The sequence below is a fragment of the Oncorhynchus gorbuscha genome, linkage group LG07, assembly GCF_021184085.1.
Source record: "Oncorhynchus gorbuscha isolate QuinsamMale2020 ecotype Even-year linkage group LG07, OgorEven_v1.0, whole genome shotgun sequence".
NCBI lineage: Eukaryota > Metazoa > Chordata > Actinopteri > Salmoniformes > Salmonidae > Oncorhynchus > Oncorhynchus gorbuscha.
In genome coordinates, this window is record NC_060179.1 from 21,439,616 (window position 1) to 21,458,286 (window position 18,671).

The window sequence follows — 18,671 nt, forward strand, 5'->3', positions numbered from 1 at the left end:
AGGTTTTTAGACATGTTTGTAATTTTATAAAGAAAGTATTCAGACCCTTTACTCAGTACTTTGTTGAAGCACCTTTGGCAGCGAATACAGCCTCAAGTCTTCTTGGATATGATGCTGGCTAATCTCCCAACCCCTGCTGCTAAAAAACATCCCCACAGCATGATGCTGCCACCACCATACTTCACTGTAGGGATGGTGCCAGGTTTCCTCCAGACGTGACGCTTGGCATTCAGGCCAAAGAGTTCAATCTAGATTTCATCAGACCAGCGAATCTTGTTTCTCATGATCTGAGAGACGTTTAACTTCTTGGTGACAGGGAGGCAGTATTGAGTAGCTTGGATGAATATGGTGCCCAGAGTAAACTGCCTGCTACTCTGTCGCAGATGCTAATATATGCATATTATTAGTACTATTGGATAGAAAACACTCTGAAGTTTCTAAAACTGTTTGAATGATGTCTGTGAGTATAAAAGTACTCATATGGCAGGCGAAAACCAAATACAACCAGGAAGTGGGAAATCTGAGGTTTGTAGTTTCATTTAAGTGATTGCCTATCCAATATGCTGTGTCTATGTTGCCAGATTGCACTTCCCAAGGCTTCCAGTAGATGTCAAGTCTTTAGAAAGTTGTTTGAGGCTTCTATTGTGGAAGGGTATCGAATAAGAGTTTGATCAAGTGGACTAGGCTGAGGCTAATCAGTTGTTTACTGCGCAGCGACACGGGCGTGCCATTCCTTCTTTTTTCTCTGTAATGAATATGCTATTGTCCGGTTGGAATATGATTGAAGATTTATTATAAAAAGACCCTAAGGATTGATTGTAAACATCGTTTGACATGTTTCTACAAACTGTAATAGAACTCTTTTGACTTTTCGTCTGGATTTTGCCCTCGCGCATTGTGCCTTTTGGAAGAGTGAACTAAATGCGCGAACAAATGGAGGTATTAGGGCATAAATATGGACGTAATCGAACAAAACAAACATTTCTTGTGGTAGTCCTGGGAGTGCATTCCAATGAAGATCAGCAAAGGTAAGTGAAGATTTATAATGCTATTTATGACTTTTGTTGACTCTACAACTTGGCTGGTAACTGTATTACTTGCTTTTGTGGCTGAACACTTCTCAGATTATTGAATATTGTGCTTTTGCCGTAAAGCTTTTTAAATCTGACACAGCGGTTGCATTAAGAACAAGTTTATCTTTAAATCTATGTAAAACATGTATCTTTCATCAAAGTTTATGATGAGTATTTCTGTTATTTGATGTGGCTCTCTGCAATTTCTCCGGATGTTTGAGGCATTTCTGAACATAGCGCCAATGTAAACTGAGGTTTTTGGATATAAATATGAACTTGATCGAACAAAACATACATGTATTGTGTAACATTGAGTCCTGGGAGTGTCATCTGATGAAGATCGTCAAAGGTTAGTGATTAATTTGATCTATATTTCTGCTTTTTGTGACACCTCTCTTTGGTTAGAAAATGGCTGAATGCTTTCTGTGACTAGTTGCTGACCTAACATAATTGATATCGGACACTGTGGTTAGAAGAAGTGTATCTTTAAAATGATGTAAAATACTTGTATGGTTGAGGAATTTTAATTATGACATTTCCGTTGTTTTGAATTTGGCGCCCTGCAATTTCACTGGCTGTTGGCGAGGTGGGATGCAATAGCGTCCCGAACGATCCCAGAGAGGTTAAGTGCCTTTTGGGCAAACTCCAAGCGCCCTGTCATGTGCCTTTTACTGAAGAGTAGCTTCTGCCTGGCCAATCTACCATAAAGGCCTTATTGGTGGAGTTCTGCAGAGATGGTTGTAATTCTGGACGTTTGACCAAGAACCATCGGGTTCTTGGTCAACTCCCTGACCAAGGCCCTTCTCGATCGAGTGTTTAGTTGGGCCGGGCGGCCAGTTTAAGAAGAGTCTTGGTGGTTCCAAACTTATTTTATTTAAGAATGATGAAGCCAACTGTGTTTTTGGGGACTTTCAATGCTGCAGAAATACTTTGGAACGCGTCCACAGATCTGTTCCTCAACACAATTTTGTCTCGGAGCTCTACGGACAATTCCTTTGACCTTATGGCTTGGTTTTGCTCTGTCATGCACTCTTAACTGGGACCTTAAATAGATACAGTGGGGCAAAAAAGTATTTAGTCAGCCACCAATTGTGCAAGTTCTCCCACTTAAAAAGATGAGAGGCCTGTCATTTTCATCATAGTATACTTCAACTATGACAGACAAAATTAGAAAAAAGTGAAAACCTCCTTCCATCAGCAAGGGCATTGAAGATGAAACGTGGCTTGGTCTTTCAGCATGGCAATGATCCCAAATACACCGCCCGGGCAACGAAGGAGTGGCTACGTAAGAAGCATTTCAAGGTCCTGGAGTGGCCTAGCCAGTCTCCAGATCTCAACCCCATAGAAAATCTTTGGAGGGAGTTGAAAGTCTGTGTTGCCCAGCAACAGCCCCAAAACATCACTGCTCTAGAGGAGATCTGCATGGAGGAATGGGCCAAAATACCAGCAACCGTGTGTGACAACCTTGTGAAGACTTACAGAAAACGTTTGACCTCTGTCATTGCCAATAAAGGGTATTTAACAAAGTATTGAGATAAACTTTGGTTATTGACCAAATACTTATTTTCCACCATAATTTGCAAAAAAAATATTTTAAAATCCTACAATGTGATTTTCTGGATTTTTTTTTCTCTCTCATTTTGTCTGTCATAGTTGTAGTGTACCTATGATGAAAATTACAGGCCTTTCTCATCTTTTTAATCGGGATAACTTGCACAATTGTTGGCTGACTAAATACTTTTTTGCCCCACTGTAGGTGTGTGCCTTTCCAAATCATGTCCAATCAATTGTCTCCTTATCTATGCCTGTTAACACTGTTTCCAGTGGACATTTTTTCTTAGTAAAATTCATGGCCGGACTTGAGATGGGAGTTGGGCTTATGGACTGTAATGGAACATGAAGAAGTAGGCTTTTGTGATGTGTCAGAGGAACCTTTTCTTGTTCTCTGATCTCCCACTCCAAACCAGCTGTAAGTTCCAAGGTTTCCTTTAGCATTGTATAGGCGGATGTGGCCCCCCCATTTAGCTCCGTTGGCCCCCAGCTAAGAGAGTTTGGCCTCTATTGGTTGACAGTTGTCGTGTCAGAGCAGGCCTGGATGTTGCTTTGGGGGACTTAAGAGGTGCCCAGCCTTGAAAGTAATCTTGGTGGGGGTAACATGTACAACAAATGAGAGCACTTGGCCCTCACCACCCCAGTGACTTGCTTGCTGTTACACTTATAGTGACCTCTCATTTACTCGTTGCTGTATATTTCTTTGCAGCCAAAATAATGTAAGAGTTGTCAACTATTGTTGCCTATCAACAATGACAAGCCACCAGGTTCTGACAACTTGGATGGAAAATTACTGAAGATATTGCCACCCATATTTGCCATATCTTCAATCTAAGCCTACTAGAAAGTCTGTGCTCTCCAGGTAGAATCAGGAAATTCCCCAGGGCAGCTGTCTAGGACCCTTCGTGACATGACACTGGTCTTGAGTAAAGCCAGTTTGTCTATGTATGTATGCGGATGACTCAACACTATACATGCCAGCTACACCAGGGAGTGAAATCACTGCAGCACTTAACAAAGAGCTGCAGTTAGTTTCAGATTTGGTGGCAATGAATAAGTTAGTTCTAAATATTTCAAAAACTAAAAGCATTGTATTTGGGAGAAATCATTCACTAAACCCTAAACCTCAACACATAATGTGGAAATTGAGCAAGTTGAGGTGACTAAACTGCTTGAAGTAACCCTGGATTATAAACTGTCATGGTCAAAACATGTTGATACAACAGTAGCTAAGATGGGGAGAAGTCTGTCCATAATAAAGCGCTACTCTGGCTCCTTAACTTCTCTAGGGTAGGGTGCACTATTTTCACCTCCGGATGAAAGGCATGCCCAAAGTAAATTGCCTGCTACTCAGGCCCAGAAGCTAGGATATGCATATAATTGGTAGATTTGGATAGAAAACACTCTAAAGTTTACAAAACTGTTAAAATAATGTCTGAGTATAACAGAACTGATTTGGCAGGCGAAAACCTGAGAAAAATCCATCCAGGAAGTAGTTTTTTTGTTGTTGTAGTTTTCTATTCAATGCCATTACAGTATCCATTGAATTAGGACTCAAATTGCAGTTCCTATGCATTCCACTAGATGTCAACAGTCTTTAGAAATTGTTTCAGGCTTGTATTCTGAAAAATAAGGGAGTAAGACCAGTCTGAATGACTGGATCCTAAAGTGTCACAGAGCTTTTTCATGCGCAATCCCGAGAGCGCGCCTTTCTTGTTTACCTTTTATATTGACGACGTTATTGTCCGGTTGAAATATTATTGATTATTTAGGCTAAAAACAACCTGAGGATTGGATATAAACATTGTTTGACATGTTTCTTTGAACTTTACGGATACAATTAGGATTTTTTTGTCTGCCTGTTGTGACTGCATTTGAGCTTGTCGATTACTGAAGAAAACACACAAACAAAACAGGGTTTTTTGGATACAAAGAGACTTTATTGAAGAAAAAACATTTATTGAGTAAATGAATGTCTTCTGAGTGCAACCATATGAAGATCATCAAAGGTAAGTGATTAATTTTATCTCTATTTCTGACTTGTGTAACTCTTATACTTGGCAGGTTACTGTTTGTAATGATTTGTCTGCAGGGCGATGTTCTCAAATAATCGCATGATATGCTTTTGCCGTAAAGCCTTTTTGAAATCTGACACCGTTTTGGATTCACAAGAAGGTAATCTTTAAACCTATGTGTAACACTTACTTGAAGGGCCTCCCGGGTGGTGCAGTGCTTAAGGGCTGTGCCACCAGAGACTCTGGGTTTGCGCCCAGACTCTGTCGTAACCGGCCGCGACCTGGAGGTCCGTGGAGCGACTCACAATTGGCATAGCGTCGTCCGGGTTAGGGAGGGATTGGCCGGTAGGAATATCCTTGTCTCATCACGCACCAGCAACTCCTGTGGCGGGCCGGGCGCATTGCACGCTAACCAAGGTTGCCAGGTGCATGGTGTTTCCTCCGACACATTTGTGCAGCTGGCTTCCGGGTTGGATGCGCGCTGTGTTAAGAAGCCGTGAGGCTTGGTTGGGTTGTGTATCGGAGGACTCATGACTTTCAACCTTCGTCTCTCCCAAGCCTGTACGGGAGTTGTAGCGATGAGACAAGATAGTAGCTACTAACAATTGGACACCACGAAATTGGGGAGAAAAAAGGGGGTACCTTTTTTTTAAACACAAAAAAACACTTACCTGTATGTTTTCTGAATTTTTATAATCAGTATTTCTGTTTTTGAATTTGGCGCTCTGCAATGTCACTGGATGTTGGTCAGGTGGGACGCTACCATCCCACGTACCCGAGAGAGGTTTTAACCTCTTGCTCCTACCTGGCACGCAGGCGTCCCATCTAGAGATCTGGAAATGCAAATGCACTACGCTAAATGCTAATAGTATTAGTTAAAACTCAAACGTTCATTAAAATACACATGCAGGGTATTGAATTAAAGCTACACTCATTGTGAATCCAGGCAACAAGTCAGATTTTTAAAATGCTTTTCGGCGAAAGCATGAGAAGCTATTATCTGATAGCATTGTAATGGTTTTTACTTGAGGTTTTGACTTGAGGTTATTATTTATAGGGGTGCCAGGTAGGTTGTGCCTACCAGAGAAAACATTGGTTTCTCCTTTTAGTTTGGGTGGGAATGAGTCCCATCTGGTCCGTCAAGTCTACACCAATACAAAGGACTCATGTAAAAGTCAGGATGGAAATAAACTTTTCATAAACCCTTAAAACATTGGAAAGAACTTCCAAAACAACTATATTCTTTTGCGTGGGTTGTATTAACAACATCAAGGATTACGCACACATATAATATAACACAATGAGTTCTGGTTCCTCCAGAAATGTCCTGTACCTCGGGCCTAAAAAGAGTCCAGCCCGGTAAAGGAGTTCAGTGAACTCAAGTGACTTTTGTCACGCAATGTTTGTCCGTTCATTCCGTGTAGCGTAAACCCAGTATTAAACATACAATCAATATAACAATTACTTTACCACAGAACTTTAAAGCGGATCAACTCTTAATTAAGTCCTCAACTACAACTAACTACATAAATCACAGTATACATCACATCCAAACAAATGAAATACCGTATACAAAAATGTGGTAGTCAGTCGGTCAGTCAGACAATCCAATCCGCCAATAGATCTCCAGCGGAGAAAGGCCACGGAGAGGTGTAGTCCACGGACACAAAGAGTGGATCCGATCCTGGGTAAACTCTCTTAGGCTCCAAAACACACGTTTAACGGCAACAAAACAACGGAATAGAGAAGCTTCGGGAACTGAGGGTTGAACACATCCTCATTCACGTCTCCAACACAACCCCACTTTCGCGCTGCTGATGCTGGCTATTTAATTGGGAATTAAAGGGAAAGCGCCCTATTGGAAGGAGCTGCACTGAGACGGTTCAGAAAAATTCAGGGCCGTCACACACCCCCTCCCCTGGAAAAAGCCGACCATTGCCCTGGAAGGCACATCTTGGTCGGGGAAACCGAGAAAGGTCTCCTCATCGCTTCCTCTACAAAAATATTTGTGACTTTTTGGAGCTCACGCTCCTCAGCTGAGGGGTCACAGGCCTTAAGGTGTGAGACTTCTGGGTCTGGGAATCCGAGAAAAGTCTCCTCACTTTCCTCTTCAAAGATATCCAGGACCTTGCGGCGCTCAATCGCCTCCAATTCCTCAGCCGAGGGGTAACAGGCCTTAAGGCGTGAGACATGGACAATGCGCATATCTTCATCTGTGTCCTCTTTCACCACTCGGTAGTTCAAAGGGCCCATCTGCTCCACAATCCTATATGGTCCTTGCCATTTAGGAGCGAGCTTGGCCAAGAAGAATTGTTCAGCTTTCGAGTAAGGATGAGAGCGAAGCCACACCCGATCACGAAGCTGGAACTGCATGTCTCGTCTGTTCTTATCATAATTTCTCTTCTGCTTGAGTCGAGCCTGGATCATGTTCTTTGAGACAAGAGCTCTCAAGTCATGGAGATGGCCTACCTGGTCATAGCAAGCAGCGTCTGGAGTAAGCTGCTGGGGCTGTAGCACCATATCCAAGGGTCCTCGGAGAGGACGACATAGGTTCAGCTCTGCAGGTGTGACTCCAGTGGACTCTTGCACAGCAGAATTCAGGGTAAATCGAAACTCGTGAAGGTGCTTGTCCCAGTGTTTGTGCTGGGTCCCTACATAGGAAGCAATCATTGTCTTCAAGGTTCGATTTACTCTCTCAGTGAGATTGGTCTGTGGGTGAACTTCTGTCTCAGGTTCCATCTTTGGCAGGTCTCCTCAAAGAGATCAGAGACAAATTGGGAACCTCGATCAGACAGGATGTAATCAGGCACTCCCCAGCGAGTCAGGATCTCTTTCGTAAGGATGTTAGAGACGGTCCTTGCTGTGGCCTGACGCAGGGAAAAGAGTTCCACCCACTTTGAATAATAATCAACAAAAACAAGCATGTACACATTCTGATTGGAGCTTCTAGGAAATGGACCCATCAAATCCACTCCTAACATTTCCCAAGGTCGGGTAACCACCGTTTGCTGCAACTTGCCAGCAGGCTTTCTACCTTCTGGTTTGTACATTTGACAAACCTGACAGTTTCGGATGTGTGACTTCACATCCATGCTCAGATGTGGCCAGTACAGTAATGCTTGCAACCGCTTGTAGGTTTTGAACCTGCCCAAATGACCAGCTAATGGGTCTTCATGGAAATGTTGAAGCAGTTGAAGGCGTAGAGTTTAAGGTATGTACATTTGGTAGAGTGTTCTGTGAGGTAGTTGTACAACTCGGTAGACTTTATCTTCAATGATGGTCAGCTTTGTGGTAGGGTTGACCATCTTTTCTCCATCTTCCAGGATAGTCTGGTACAAAGCCTGTACTTCTGGATCATCCTGTTGGGCTTTCCATATGGCCTCATCAGAGATGGGAAAGTCCGTTTTGGGAGAGTCTCGACTGCTTGACAGGACAGTAGCACATGTAAGATGAGGGCCACCGTTATCACAAGCAGGAGCTCTGGACAAGGCATCTGGAACAGTGTTGTGTTTTCCTTTCCTGTATTCCACTGCAAAGGTGAACTCTTGCAACCGTAGAGCCCATCTTATGAATCTGGTAGTTGGTTTGTTGGTCTTGAACACCCACACAAGGGAGGAATGGTCAGTGACCACAGTGAAGTGTCTTCCCTCCAGGTAGTACCTCCACTTTTCCAAAGCCCAGACAACTGCAAGGCACTCTTAGTCGGTTGTGGAGTAGTTCCGTTCTGCTCCATTCAATGTCCGACTGGCGAACGCTAGCACTTCTTCAGTGCCAAGTCCAGTCTGTTGGACTAGGACAGCACCAAGTCCAACATCACTTGCATCAGTGTAAACAACAAAAGGGCAATCAAAGTTGGGATGACCTAAAATGGGAGGTGTGACGAGGTGTCCTTTCAGGGTTTCAAAGGAGGTCTGGCACTCTGCCGTCCATTGGAATTTCGCTCCTTTTCGCTTCAACGCGTTGAGGGGTTCTGCCACCTGGGAGAAATTTGACACAAACCGATGGTACCATCCAGCCATACCAAGGAACCGTTGAAGGGCCTTGAGTGTGGTTGGCACAGGGAAGTCTTGTACAGCCTTTGTCTTTTCAGGATCCACGTGAATGCCGTCGAAAGACACAATATGGCCAAGGAACTTCAGGGAGGTTTGGCAGAAGTTGCTCTTCATATTTAAGGTCAGACCAGCTTCTCTTAGCTTGTCCAACGCTGCTTGAAGATCTTGAAAGTGTCTTTCTCTGTTCTGAGATTAGATAATTATATCATCCAGGTAGACGAAACAGATCTTCCCTTTGAGCTCACCTAACGCAATCTCCATGAGTCTTTGGAAAGTGGCAGGGGCATTCTTTAATCCAAAGGGCATCACCTTAAAGGAAAACAAGCCCTCAGCACAGACAAAAGCAGTCTTGTCCTTGCTTTCCTGGTCCATCTCAACCTGCCAATAACCACTATTGAGGTCAACGGTAGTGAACACAACAGCGCCAGACAATGACTCCAGGATCTCATGGATGGTGGGAAGAGGATAGGCATCAGTCTGGGAAATATTGTTGGTCTTCCTATAGTCCACACAAAATCTAAGACCACCAGTCTTTTTTGGGATGAGGACAACAGGAGCAGCCCAGGGAGAGGAGGAACGTTCTATTATATCTTGTGTTAACATATCATTAATGAGTCCCTTTTGGATGATTAGCTTCGCTGGGGACAAACGATATGGCTTTTGCTTGATCGCATTTCCTGTGTAAGGAATATTTTGTGCTTCAGGAGCCTGGTGCGTCCCAGCTTTGAAGTACATACATCAGCATTATTCTGCAGCTGTTCCAACAGCCTTAACTCCTCTGGCTGTTCCAGCTGAGCTCTTCTCACAGCCTCTAAAAGGAGATCGTCAGAAGGATTATCGAGGGTTAGTGGTACCGGAGCAATGGCAGAGAAGACTGCCACATTTGAACCCCAATCATGTAACTTTGTAGCTTCTGATTGGTGCGGTATTAACTGAAAGGAAAGGGATGTCGATGGGGGGGTGTAGGCAGTGACTCTTGGGATTTCAGCTCTTGTTAAAGCACCCAGAGAAGGATGGTCATTGCTGCGAAGAGAGTTAGATGTGTTGGCCTGTTGTGATTTGTGCTTTCTGGAAGGGTTTACTTGATATGGTCTTGGACATGTAGCTGAAGAATGTCCCTTTTGGCTACATCTCCAACAGAACATGAGAGGGGTCTTGGCTAGAGACTCTGGCTGTTGTTGATGGTCTGTCTTGGGTAACTGTTTGGGTGTCTGTTTCTTTCTCTGGTCATATTGCTGTTGGCATTCTCTGTCCTTTTCAAACTGCTGTCCCAAGTGAACCAGTCCATCGACAGTGGTGACTCGTTCTCGGAGTTGACTGGCTAGTAGTGGGTTGATGTTCTTCAAGATCAATTTAATGACCTCTTCCTCCTCAATGCCAGGTTTCCACCTTCTGCACAGGGAGTGGTAACCGTATGCAAAGTCATGGATACTCTCTTTCTCTCTTTGTACTCGATTTCTGACTCTGTCCACCAATTCATCTGTGTAGTCCTCAGACAGAAATGCAGAGGAAACCTTTGCCTCAAAGTCAGCCCAGGAGGTAGTGGTGAGACGTGCCACATCCCACCAGTCTCGAGCTGTCCCATGCAACACATTCCTCAATGTGGCAAGGAGTTCTTCGTCAGCCAGGGGATTGAGGGCAAGAAAGTCACGACATCTTTCAAGATACATTAGCGGATCAGGACTGTCATCTTTTTTCCCAAAGGTGGGAAATTGCAATTTAATGGGCATCACCCCTACATGACGTATACTCAAATCACCATGAACAAACGAGCTAGGAGGGATTGAGGAAGTAGAGGGGGAGGGAGTTATCGGACCATGAAAATGAACACCAGGATGCATGGTGGATTGCATCCTGCAAGGGGTGGCTGTAGCATGGCCTTGTCTTGGCTGTTCAGAGGTGCCAGCTTGGCCCTCAGTGGTCTGAACAGAAGTGGACACCAGAGAAACTCTGTGTAAGGAGTTGTGCCTAATGGAGGCCATGTCGACAGACACGTCATCCAACATTTTAACACAATTAGAGAGTTCTGTCTGCAAGTGGCCTACAGTGTTAACCATGGGATAAAAAACTGATGAATTAACGTCCTTGAGGACCTCAGTGTGGTGATGTTGCAGGCGCCATTGGAGAGTGGCAGTGAGTTGGTTTCGTTGGTAGTCAAACTGCCTGTCCATGGCACCAGTAATTTCCCGTCTTCCACTCTCACTGAGCTCTGTCAGCATGTGGGTTAGAGTGTTCATTGAGTTTCTGAATTCCATGGCACTCTGTTGTTGCTCTTCCCTCAGACATTTTAATTTATTGTGGATAAGAGTTTGGAGATGTTGTTGAGTCCGACGAATATCAAGGATGTCACCTTGAAGTTGTAAGAATACAACCTCTGGAGATAAACCAGACAATGGAGGAAGGTTGGGTGTCAGAGGGAGGACTAGCTCAGTACTTCCACACAGATCCATCTCAATAAGTGAGTAACTGGTTAGACCTCCTGTGGCCTGTGGTCCAGACCGAGCATTCAGATTCCCATGGCTCTGGCCCAAATCAACTCCATTATCTCCATTCACATTATGATTTGTATTGTCAGCTTGATGGTCAGAATGTCCATGTGTATTCCCATTGACAGGTATGACATGGATGAGCACATTATCTTGGGGTGAATCCATTGTTTTAATTCCACACAAAATATTTGCTTTGGTTAGTTCTCAATGTTGAGCTGTCCCATCTGGGGTGCCATTTTTTATGTAACGGTTTCGACTTGAGGTTATTATTTATAGGGGTGCCAGGTAGGTTGTGCCTACCAGAGAAAACATTGGTTTCTCCTTTTAGTTTGGGTGGGAATGAGTCCCATCTGGTCCGTCAAGTCTACACCAATACAAAGGACTCATGTAAAAGTCACGATGGAAATAAACTTTTCAAAAACCCTTAAAACATTGGAAAGAACTTCCAAAACAACTATATTCTTTTGCGTGGGTTGTATTAACAACATCAAGGATTACGCACACATATAATATAACACAATGAGTTCTGGTTCCTCCAGAAATTTCCTGTACCTCGGGCCTAAAAAGAGTCCAGCCCGGTAAAGGAGTTCAGTGAACTCAAGTGACTTTTGTCACGCAATGTTTGTCCGTTCATTCCGTGTAGCGTAAACCCAGTATTAAACATACAATCAATATAACAATTACTTTACCACAGAACTTTAAAGCGGATCAACTCTTAATTAAGTCCTCAACTACAACTAACTACATAAATCACAGTATACATCACATCCAAACAAATGAAATACCGTATACAAAAATGTGGTAGTCAGTCGGTCAGTCAGACAATCCAATCCGCCAATAGATCTCCAGCAGAGAAAGGCCACGGAGAGGTGTAGTCCACGGACGCAAAGAGTGGATCCGATCCTGGGTAAACTCTCTTAGGCTCCAAAACACACGTTTAACGGCAACAAAACAACGGAATAGAGAAGCTTCGGGAACTGAGGGTTGAACACATCCTCATTAACGTCTCCATCACAACCCCACTTTTGCGCAGCTGATGCTGGCTATTTAATTGGGAATTAAAGGGAAAGCGCCCTATTGGAAGGAGCTGCACTGAGACGGTTCAGAAAAAAAGAAAAGACCCGCAGGGGACGTAAACAAAATAATTAGCATAGTCGTCGCTACACAAACCGCACAAATAAAATATAAAACATTCATTACCTTTGACCATCTTCTTTGTTGGCACTCCTAGATGTCCCATAATCACTATTGGGTCTTTTTTTCCGATCAAATCGGTCCATATATAGCCTAGATATCGATCTATGAAGACTGTGTGATAAACGGAAAAAAATAGCGTTTCATAACGTAACGTCATTTTTTTAAATTAAAAAAGTCGACGATAAACTTTCAGAAAACACTTCAAAATACTTTTGTAATGCAACTTTAGGTATTAGTACACGTTAATAAGCGATAAAATTCATCAGGAGGCGATGTAAATTCTATAGGTGTCCGCCTGGAAAAAATGTCCGGATATTTCTCAACCAAAACATCCGGTCGGAGACCGGAGGGAATCGGTTCCCTTGATTCGGTTTGACCAAGAATCAAAGCCGAAGCAAATGACAAGACTCTAGACATCGTGTGGAAGCTGTAGGTACTGCAACCTCGGCCTCATTTAATTTGGTTCTTCTTGAACAATTCCTGGAAGTGGCGCATGGATATTTATTTCCATTTTCAGTGATCAGATTTTCCTGCACTTTTCGATGAAACGCACGTTCTGTTATAGTCACAGCAGTGATTTAACCAGTTTATATAAACGTCTGAGTGTTTTCTATCCACACATACTAATCATATGCATATACTATATTCCTGGCATGAGCAGCAGGGCGCTGAAATGTTGCGCGATTTTTAACAGAATGTTCGAAAAAGTAGAGGGTAGGAGTAAGAGGTTAACAAGACAGGTCCTACAGGCTCTAGTTTTGTTGCACCTGGACTACTGTTCAGTCGTGTGGTCAGGTGCCACAAAGAGGGACCTCTAAGGGCCAGCGATGCAGCCCTGTAATTTTCAAATGGACACAGAGAGCTTATATGCATGCATATTTCTCATGGCTCAAAGTGAAGGAGAGACTGACTTCATCACTACTTGTTTCTGTAAGAAGTTTTGAAATGCTGAATGCACCCAGGTGTCTGTTTTTAAATTACTAGCACACAGCTCGGACACACATGCATACCCCACAATACATGCCACCAAAGGTGTCTTCACAATCCCCAAGTCAAGAACAGACAATGGGAGGCGCACAGTACTACATAGAGCCATGGCTACATGGAACTTTCTTCCACATCAGGTAACTGATGCAAGCAGTAGAATCAGATTTAAAAAACAGATAAAGATACACCTTTTGGAACAGCAGGGACTGAGAAGAGACACACACACACAGGCACAGACACACATACACATGATAAGACACACACTCTACACACATACACATGGATTTTGTATTGTAGATAAGTGGTGGTAGTAGAGTGATGGCCTAAGCGAACACACTTAATGTTTTGTGAAAAATGTTATGACATTTATTATTTTAAATTGTATATAACTAACTTAATATTGCTGGACACCAGGAAGAGTAGCTCCTGCCTTGGCAGCAGCTAATGGGGATCCTTAATAAATGCAAATACAAAACTGTATCTGTAAATATATACACGCACTCTGTTAGCCGAGGCCTTAAGAGATAACTATAGACTCAAGTTTAAAGAAATAGAGCCATCTAATTCTGCAGATTAGAGTCCATATTATCAAAGGAAATTGAAGGACTAACAGAACAGACAGATGGCAATAAAAACTGTACCATAAAGACTCAGAGTAAGTTGGAGGAAAAACAAAACGAAATGGAGGAAAATGCACCAAATTCTTTTTTAATTTTCAACATAGATATGCTACCAATTTTTTTTTTTTTTTTTTTTTACTGAAACTTGTTACAAATGATGGAGTCACTCATGATTCACTGACCAATATTTTGAAAGAGGAGGTAAAGTACTTTAAGAATATGTTTTCATTTCAGTCTCCTCCATCTCCACTAACCTCAGCTAATTGTATGGACTTTTACCCTATTAATAATGTAAAATTAACATCTGTACAGAAAGACTCATGAAGGCCAAATTACAGAGGAGGAACTTCTTGATGGAATTAAAGCCTTTAAGTCTGGGAAAACTCCAGGGCTGGTTGGCATACCAGTGGAAGTATACCAGAGGACCATGTTTTAGCCACTCTTATATAAACGCTGGATTATCGGACACACAACAAGGTCTGATTTCATTATTACTGAAACAAGATCCAAGTGGTGTATATATAAAGATCCAGTCCATTGAAAAAAATTGAGGCCTCTTACACTTCAGTGTTGTGATGCAAAAATTCTAGCTAAATGCTTGGTGCATAGAATTAAAATGTTATTATTCATTCTAATCAGACTGTTTTTTTTACATGGACGATACATTGGAGATAATATAAGACAAGTACTGGAAATAGAATACTATGAAATATCGGGGAAACCAGGCCTGGTTTTCGTAGCTGACTTTGAAAAGACTTTTGATAAAGTACGACTGGAGTTTATATATAAATGCCTGGAATGTTTCAATTTAGGAGAATCTCTTATAAAATGGGTTAAAGTTATGTATAGTAACCCTAGGTGTAAAATATTAAATAATGGCTACATCTCAGAAAGTTTTAAACTGTCAACAACGTTTCTATTTATTATTGCCATCGGAATGTTAGCTGTTAAAATTAGATCCAAAAATAATATTAAAAGTCCATGGATTAAAAACTAAGGTGTCATTGTACGCTGATGTTTCATGTTTTCTTTTAAAGAAATGTTAATTATTATACAATTCTTTCTACCAATAGAATGTTATATATGGGGATCCAATCTTCTCAGCTCTGCATATTTTGCTGCGAGGAGGCAGAGTCGATAGATCATTTATTTTGGTACTGTCCATATGTACCTTTTTTTGGTTAGAGGTTCAGGAATGGCTGAAGAATTGCAACATTTACCTAGAACTAACGCTGCAAATAGCACTACTGAGTGATTTGAAAAGTCATAGTCAATCAATCAATAATATAATTATTTTAGCAAACATGTTTATCTTTAATTTACAATCTTTAGAAACTATGAGAATAGATAGATTCAGTACTTTTGTGAAGCATCACAGCACAGTTGAAAAATATATGGCAAATAGAAATCCAAAATGGAAGGTGTTAAGAGATAGATGGGAGGGGTTTAATGGAGCTGAAAGGTGGGACTAATAACAACAAGGTAACAAATGTAAAACATACGAGGTCTGTGAAATGTATATAGGTTCAGAACTTTTGTGAAATAGCACAGTTACAAATAGAAATCAGATGGACATCAGAAATAGAGGAAGGACAGGACTAAAAATGAACTAAATATAACTATTGTAAAATAGATTGTCTGTAAAATGTGTATAGTTTGTATAAACTGAAGGTAGAAGCCTAAGTGTTATTGTTTATTAGTTTACTCCAATTGGGGGAGGGGGGGTAGGGTTTACAGGGAATAATAAAGGTATATTTAAAAAAAAATTGTGTGTACAGTTGAAGTTGGAAGTTTACATTCCAACCTAATTGTGTCATTAACTAATTTTTTATCCACTCCACAAATGTCTTGTTAACAAACTATAGTTTTGGCAAGTCTGTTAGGACATCTACTTTGTGCATGACAAGTAATTTTACCAACAATTGTTTGCAGACAGATTATTTCATACTGTATCACAAGTTTACATATACTAAGTTGACTGTGCCTTTAAACAGCTTGGAAAATTCCAGAAAATGATGTCATGGTTTTAGAAGCTTCTGATAGGCTAATTGACATAATTTGAGTCAATTGGAGGTGTTCCTGTGGATGTATTTCAAGGCCTACCTTCAAACTCAGTGCCTCTTTGCTTGACATCATGAGAAAATCAAAATAAATCAGTCAAGACTGAAGCTCAGGCAGGAGACGCGTTCTGTCTCCTAGAGATTAATGTATTTTGGGTGCGAAAGGTGCAAATCAATCCCAGAACAACAGCAAAGGACCTTGTGAAGGTGCAGGGGGAAACCGGTACAAAAGTATCAATATCCACAGTAAAACGAGTCCTATTTCGACATAACCTGAAAGGCTGCTCAGCAAGGAAAAAGCCACTGCTCCAAAACCGCCATAAAAAAGCTTGACTATGGTTTGCAACTGCTCATGGGGACAAAGATCGTACTTTTTGGAGAAATGTCAAAAATAGAACTGTTTGGCCAAAATGACCATTGTTATGTTTGGAGGAAAAAGGGGAGGCTTGCAAGCCGAAGAACACCATCCCAACCGTGAAGCATAGGGGTGGTAGCATCATGTTGTGGGGGTGCTATGCTGCAGGAGGGACTGGTGCATTTCACAAAATAGATGGCATCATGAGGCAGGAACGTTTATGTGGATATATTGAAGCAACATCTCAAGGCATCAGTCAGGAAGTTAAAGCTTGGTCACAAATGGGTCTTCCAAATGGACAATGACCCCAAGCATACTTCCAAAGTTGTGGCAAAATGGCTTAAGGACAAAGTCAAGGTATTGGAGTGGCCGTCACAAAGCCCTGACCTCAATCCTATAGAAAATGTATGGGCAGAACTGAAAATGCGTGTGTGAGCAAGGAAGCCTACAAACCTGACTCAGATACACCAGATCTGTCAGGATGAATGGGCCAAACTTATTGTGGGAAGCTTGTGGAAGGCTACTCGAAACGTTTGACCCAAGAAACAATTTAATTGCAATACTACCAAATACTAATTGAGTGTATGTGAACTTCTGACCCACTGGGAATGTGATGAAAGAAATAAAAGCTGAAATATATCATTCTCTACTATTATACTGACATTTCACATTCTGAAAATAAAGAGGTGATCCTAACTGACTTGAAACAGGGAATCTTTACTAGGATTAAATGTCAGGAATTGTGAAAAACATTTAAACACAGTTTAAATGTATTTGGCTAAGGTGTATGTAAACTTCTGACTTCAAATGTATTTTTATGTATTTATGTATTTCTGTGTATGTGGTTTGTATGTGTGTAGATATATACCCCAAAAATATACTGGGGATTGGAAATGATGCAGATAATTACGTTGATGGAAGCAACAATCAATCCACAATATTAAAGCTGATCCAACCCCTAACATTTTTTTTATTTATTAAAAAATACACTCTGCGGATGGGGGTGCGTGTCCCCTCGGGCCTGTGTGGATAGGTAACAGTGTCCTGTATGCCTCTGTGTTTATAAGGGCAGTATTTTTGAGGTATTACTCATGCAATCTATCATCTGTGTGTTTTTGTGTGTGAGACAAGAAAAGCACCACCAAGCATTTCTCTTGCTCTCTCTTTTACTCCATTTCACACTTCATTTGCCTAATCTTCTCATTCCTTCATCATGTTTTTTTGGGCCTCTTCATTGAAGTTGGTAATGAATATTTCTTGTTTATTTCAAGGTTTGTCCCGTTGTTTTGTGAGAGTGAGAGAGATTTCTAAAACAGTGGTTTGCTGCAGGAAAAGTGCTCTGGCTCAGCAAAGCCTAGAGATGTATATAATTAATTGCTTTGAGCACAATAGCAATGTGTCTCTACTCTTTACTGTTTCTGGTTGACCGGACCTCAGCAACACATTGTGGCCAGATTCACACTGTGACTTTCTCCACATGGTAATTTTGAAGGGATGGTTTGACTGATGCGCTGTGACATGCCGGGCCAAATGAACTCTCACACACACAAACATGTCCTGCTGCTGCTGCATGGACTGGCCGGATGAGAAGTGTATGTTTTAACAGCCAGGTCTAGCACCATTTATTTTCTCTTTCTTTCTCAATCATGCTTTTTCTTCTCTTACTGGCTCAATCTTTCAATCTGTCTGCTTCTTTCTTTGGTCTCTCTCTTTGGCTCTCTCTCTCTCTCTCTCTCTCTCTCTCTCTCCATCCCTATTCCTCTTTCTCACCCCTCCCCCTCATTTTCTTTAATTTCTCCACAGTGCCTTCGGCTGTCCCTACTCCGACATCAACATGAAGAAGGAGGCCGTGCTGCCTGACCGTCTGGGCGGCGAAAAGCTGATCACCTTTGTCCCTGTGCACTTTGTCCAGAAGACCAAGAGGCTGTGCACTGCCGACGAACAGGAGGAAGCCACGCCCCAGGACACTCCCATGGAAACCAGGTGGGTGTCGTTGTGATGATGTGTCAAGATGGCCAGCTGGCTCTGTTTCCATCCTCACTGATCTAAAATGATTGGATAGGTAAGAGCAAAGGTTCAACTTCATAGATTTTACCCATCCAGACATGTCAGATCAGGGAGTGAAGAAAGGAATAATGCAATTTCCAATTATTTAAACATTGTCAGTGTGGCCACCCAACAGATATTTTGAATTGGACCTGCAGCCTTGGATGGAGAGGAGGCTTGGCTAAATGCAATCCCAATGTCATTGAACCTCTGTTTCACTTTCAGC

The 18,671-nt window shown here is 42.0% G+C and overlaps 1 protein-coding gene across 4 annotated transcripts in view; it reads left to right on the forward strand.

Annotated features, from left to right (window-relative positions):
- Positions 1 to 18,671, forward strand: part of LOC124039619 (lethal(3)malignant brain tumor-like protein 4) — a 154,017-nt gene that overhangs the window by 60,920 nt on the left and 74,426 nt on the right. For all 4 annotated transcript variants that reach the window (XR_006839606.1, XM_046355779.1, XM_046355780.1 and 1 more), the window contains exon 15: positions 18,203 to 18,382. Coding sequence is in view for 3 of the 4 variants with exons in the window: in XM_046355779.1 (XP_046211735.1) it covers positions 18,203 to 18,382 (180 nt within the window). In the remaining variant the exon portion in view is untranslated. The remainder of the gene's footprint in view (positions 1 to 18,202; positions 18,383 to 18,671) is intronic.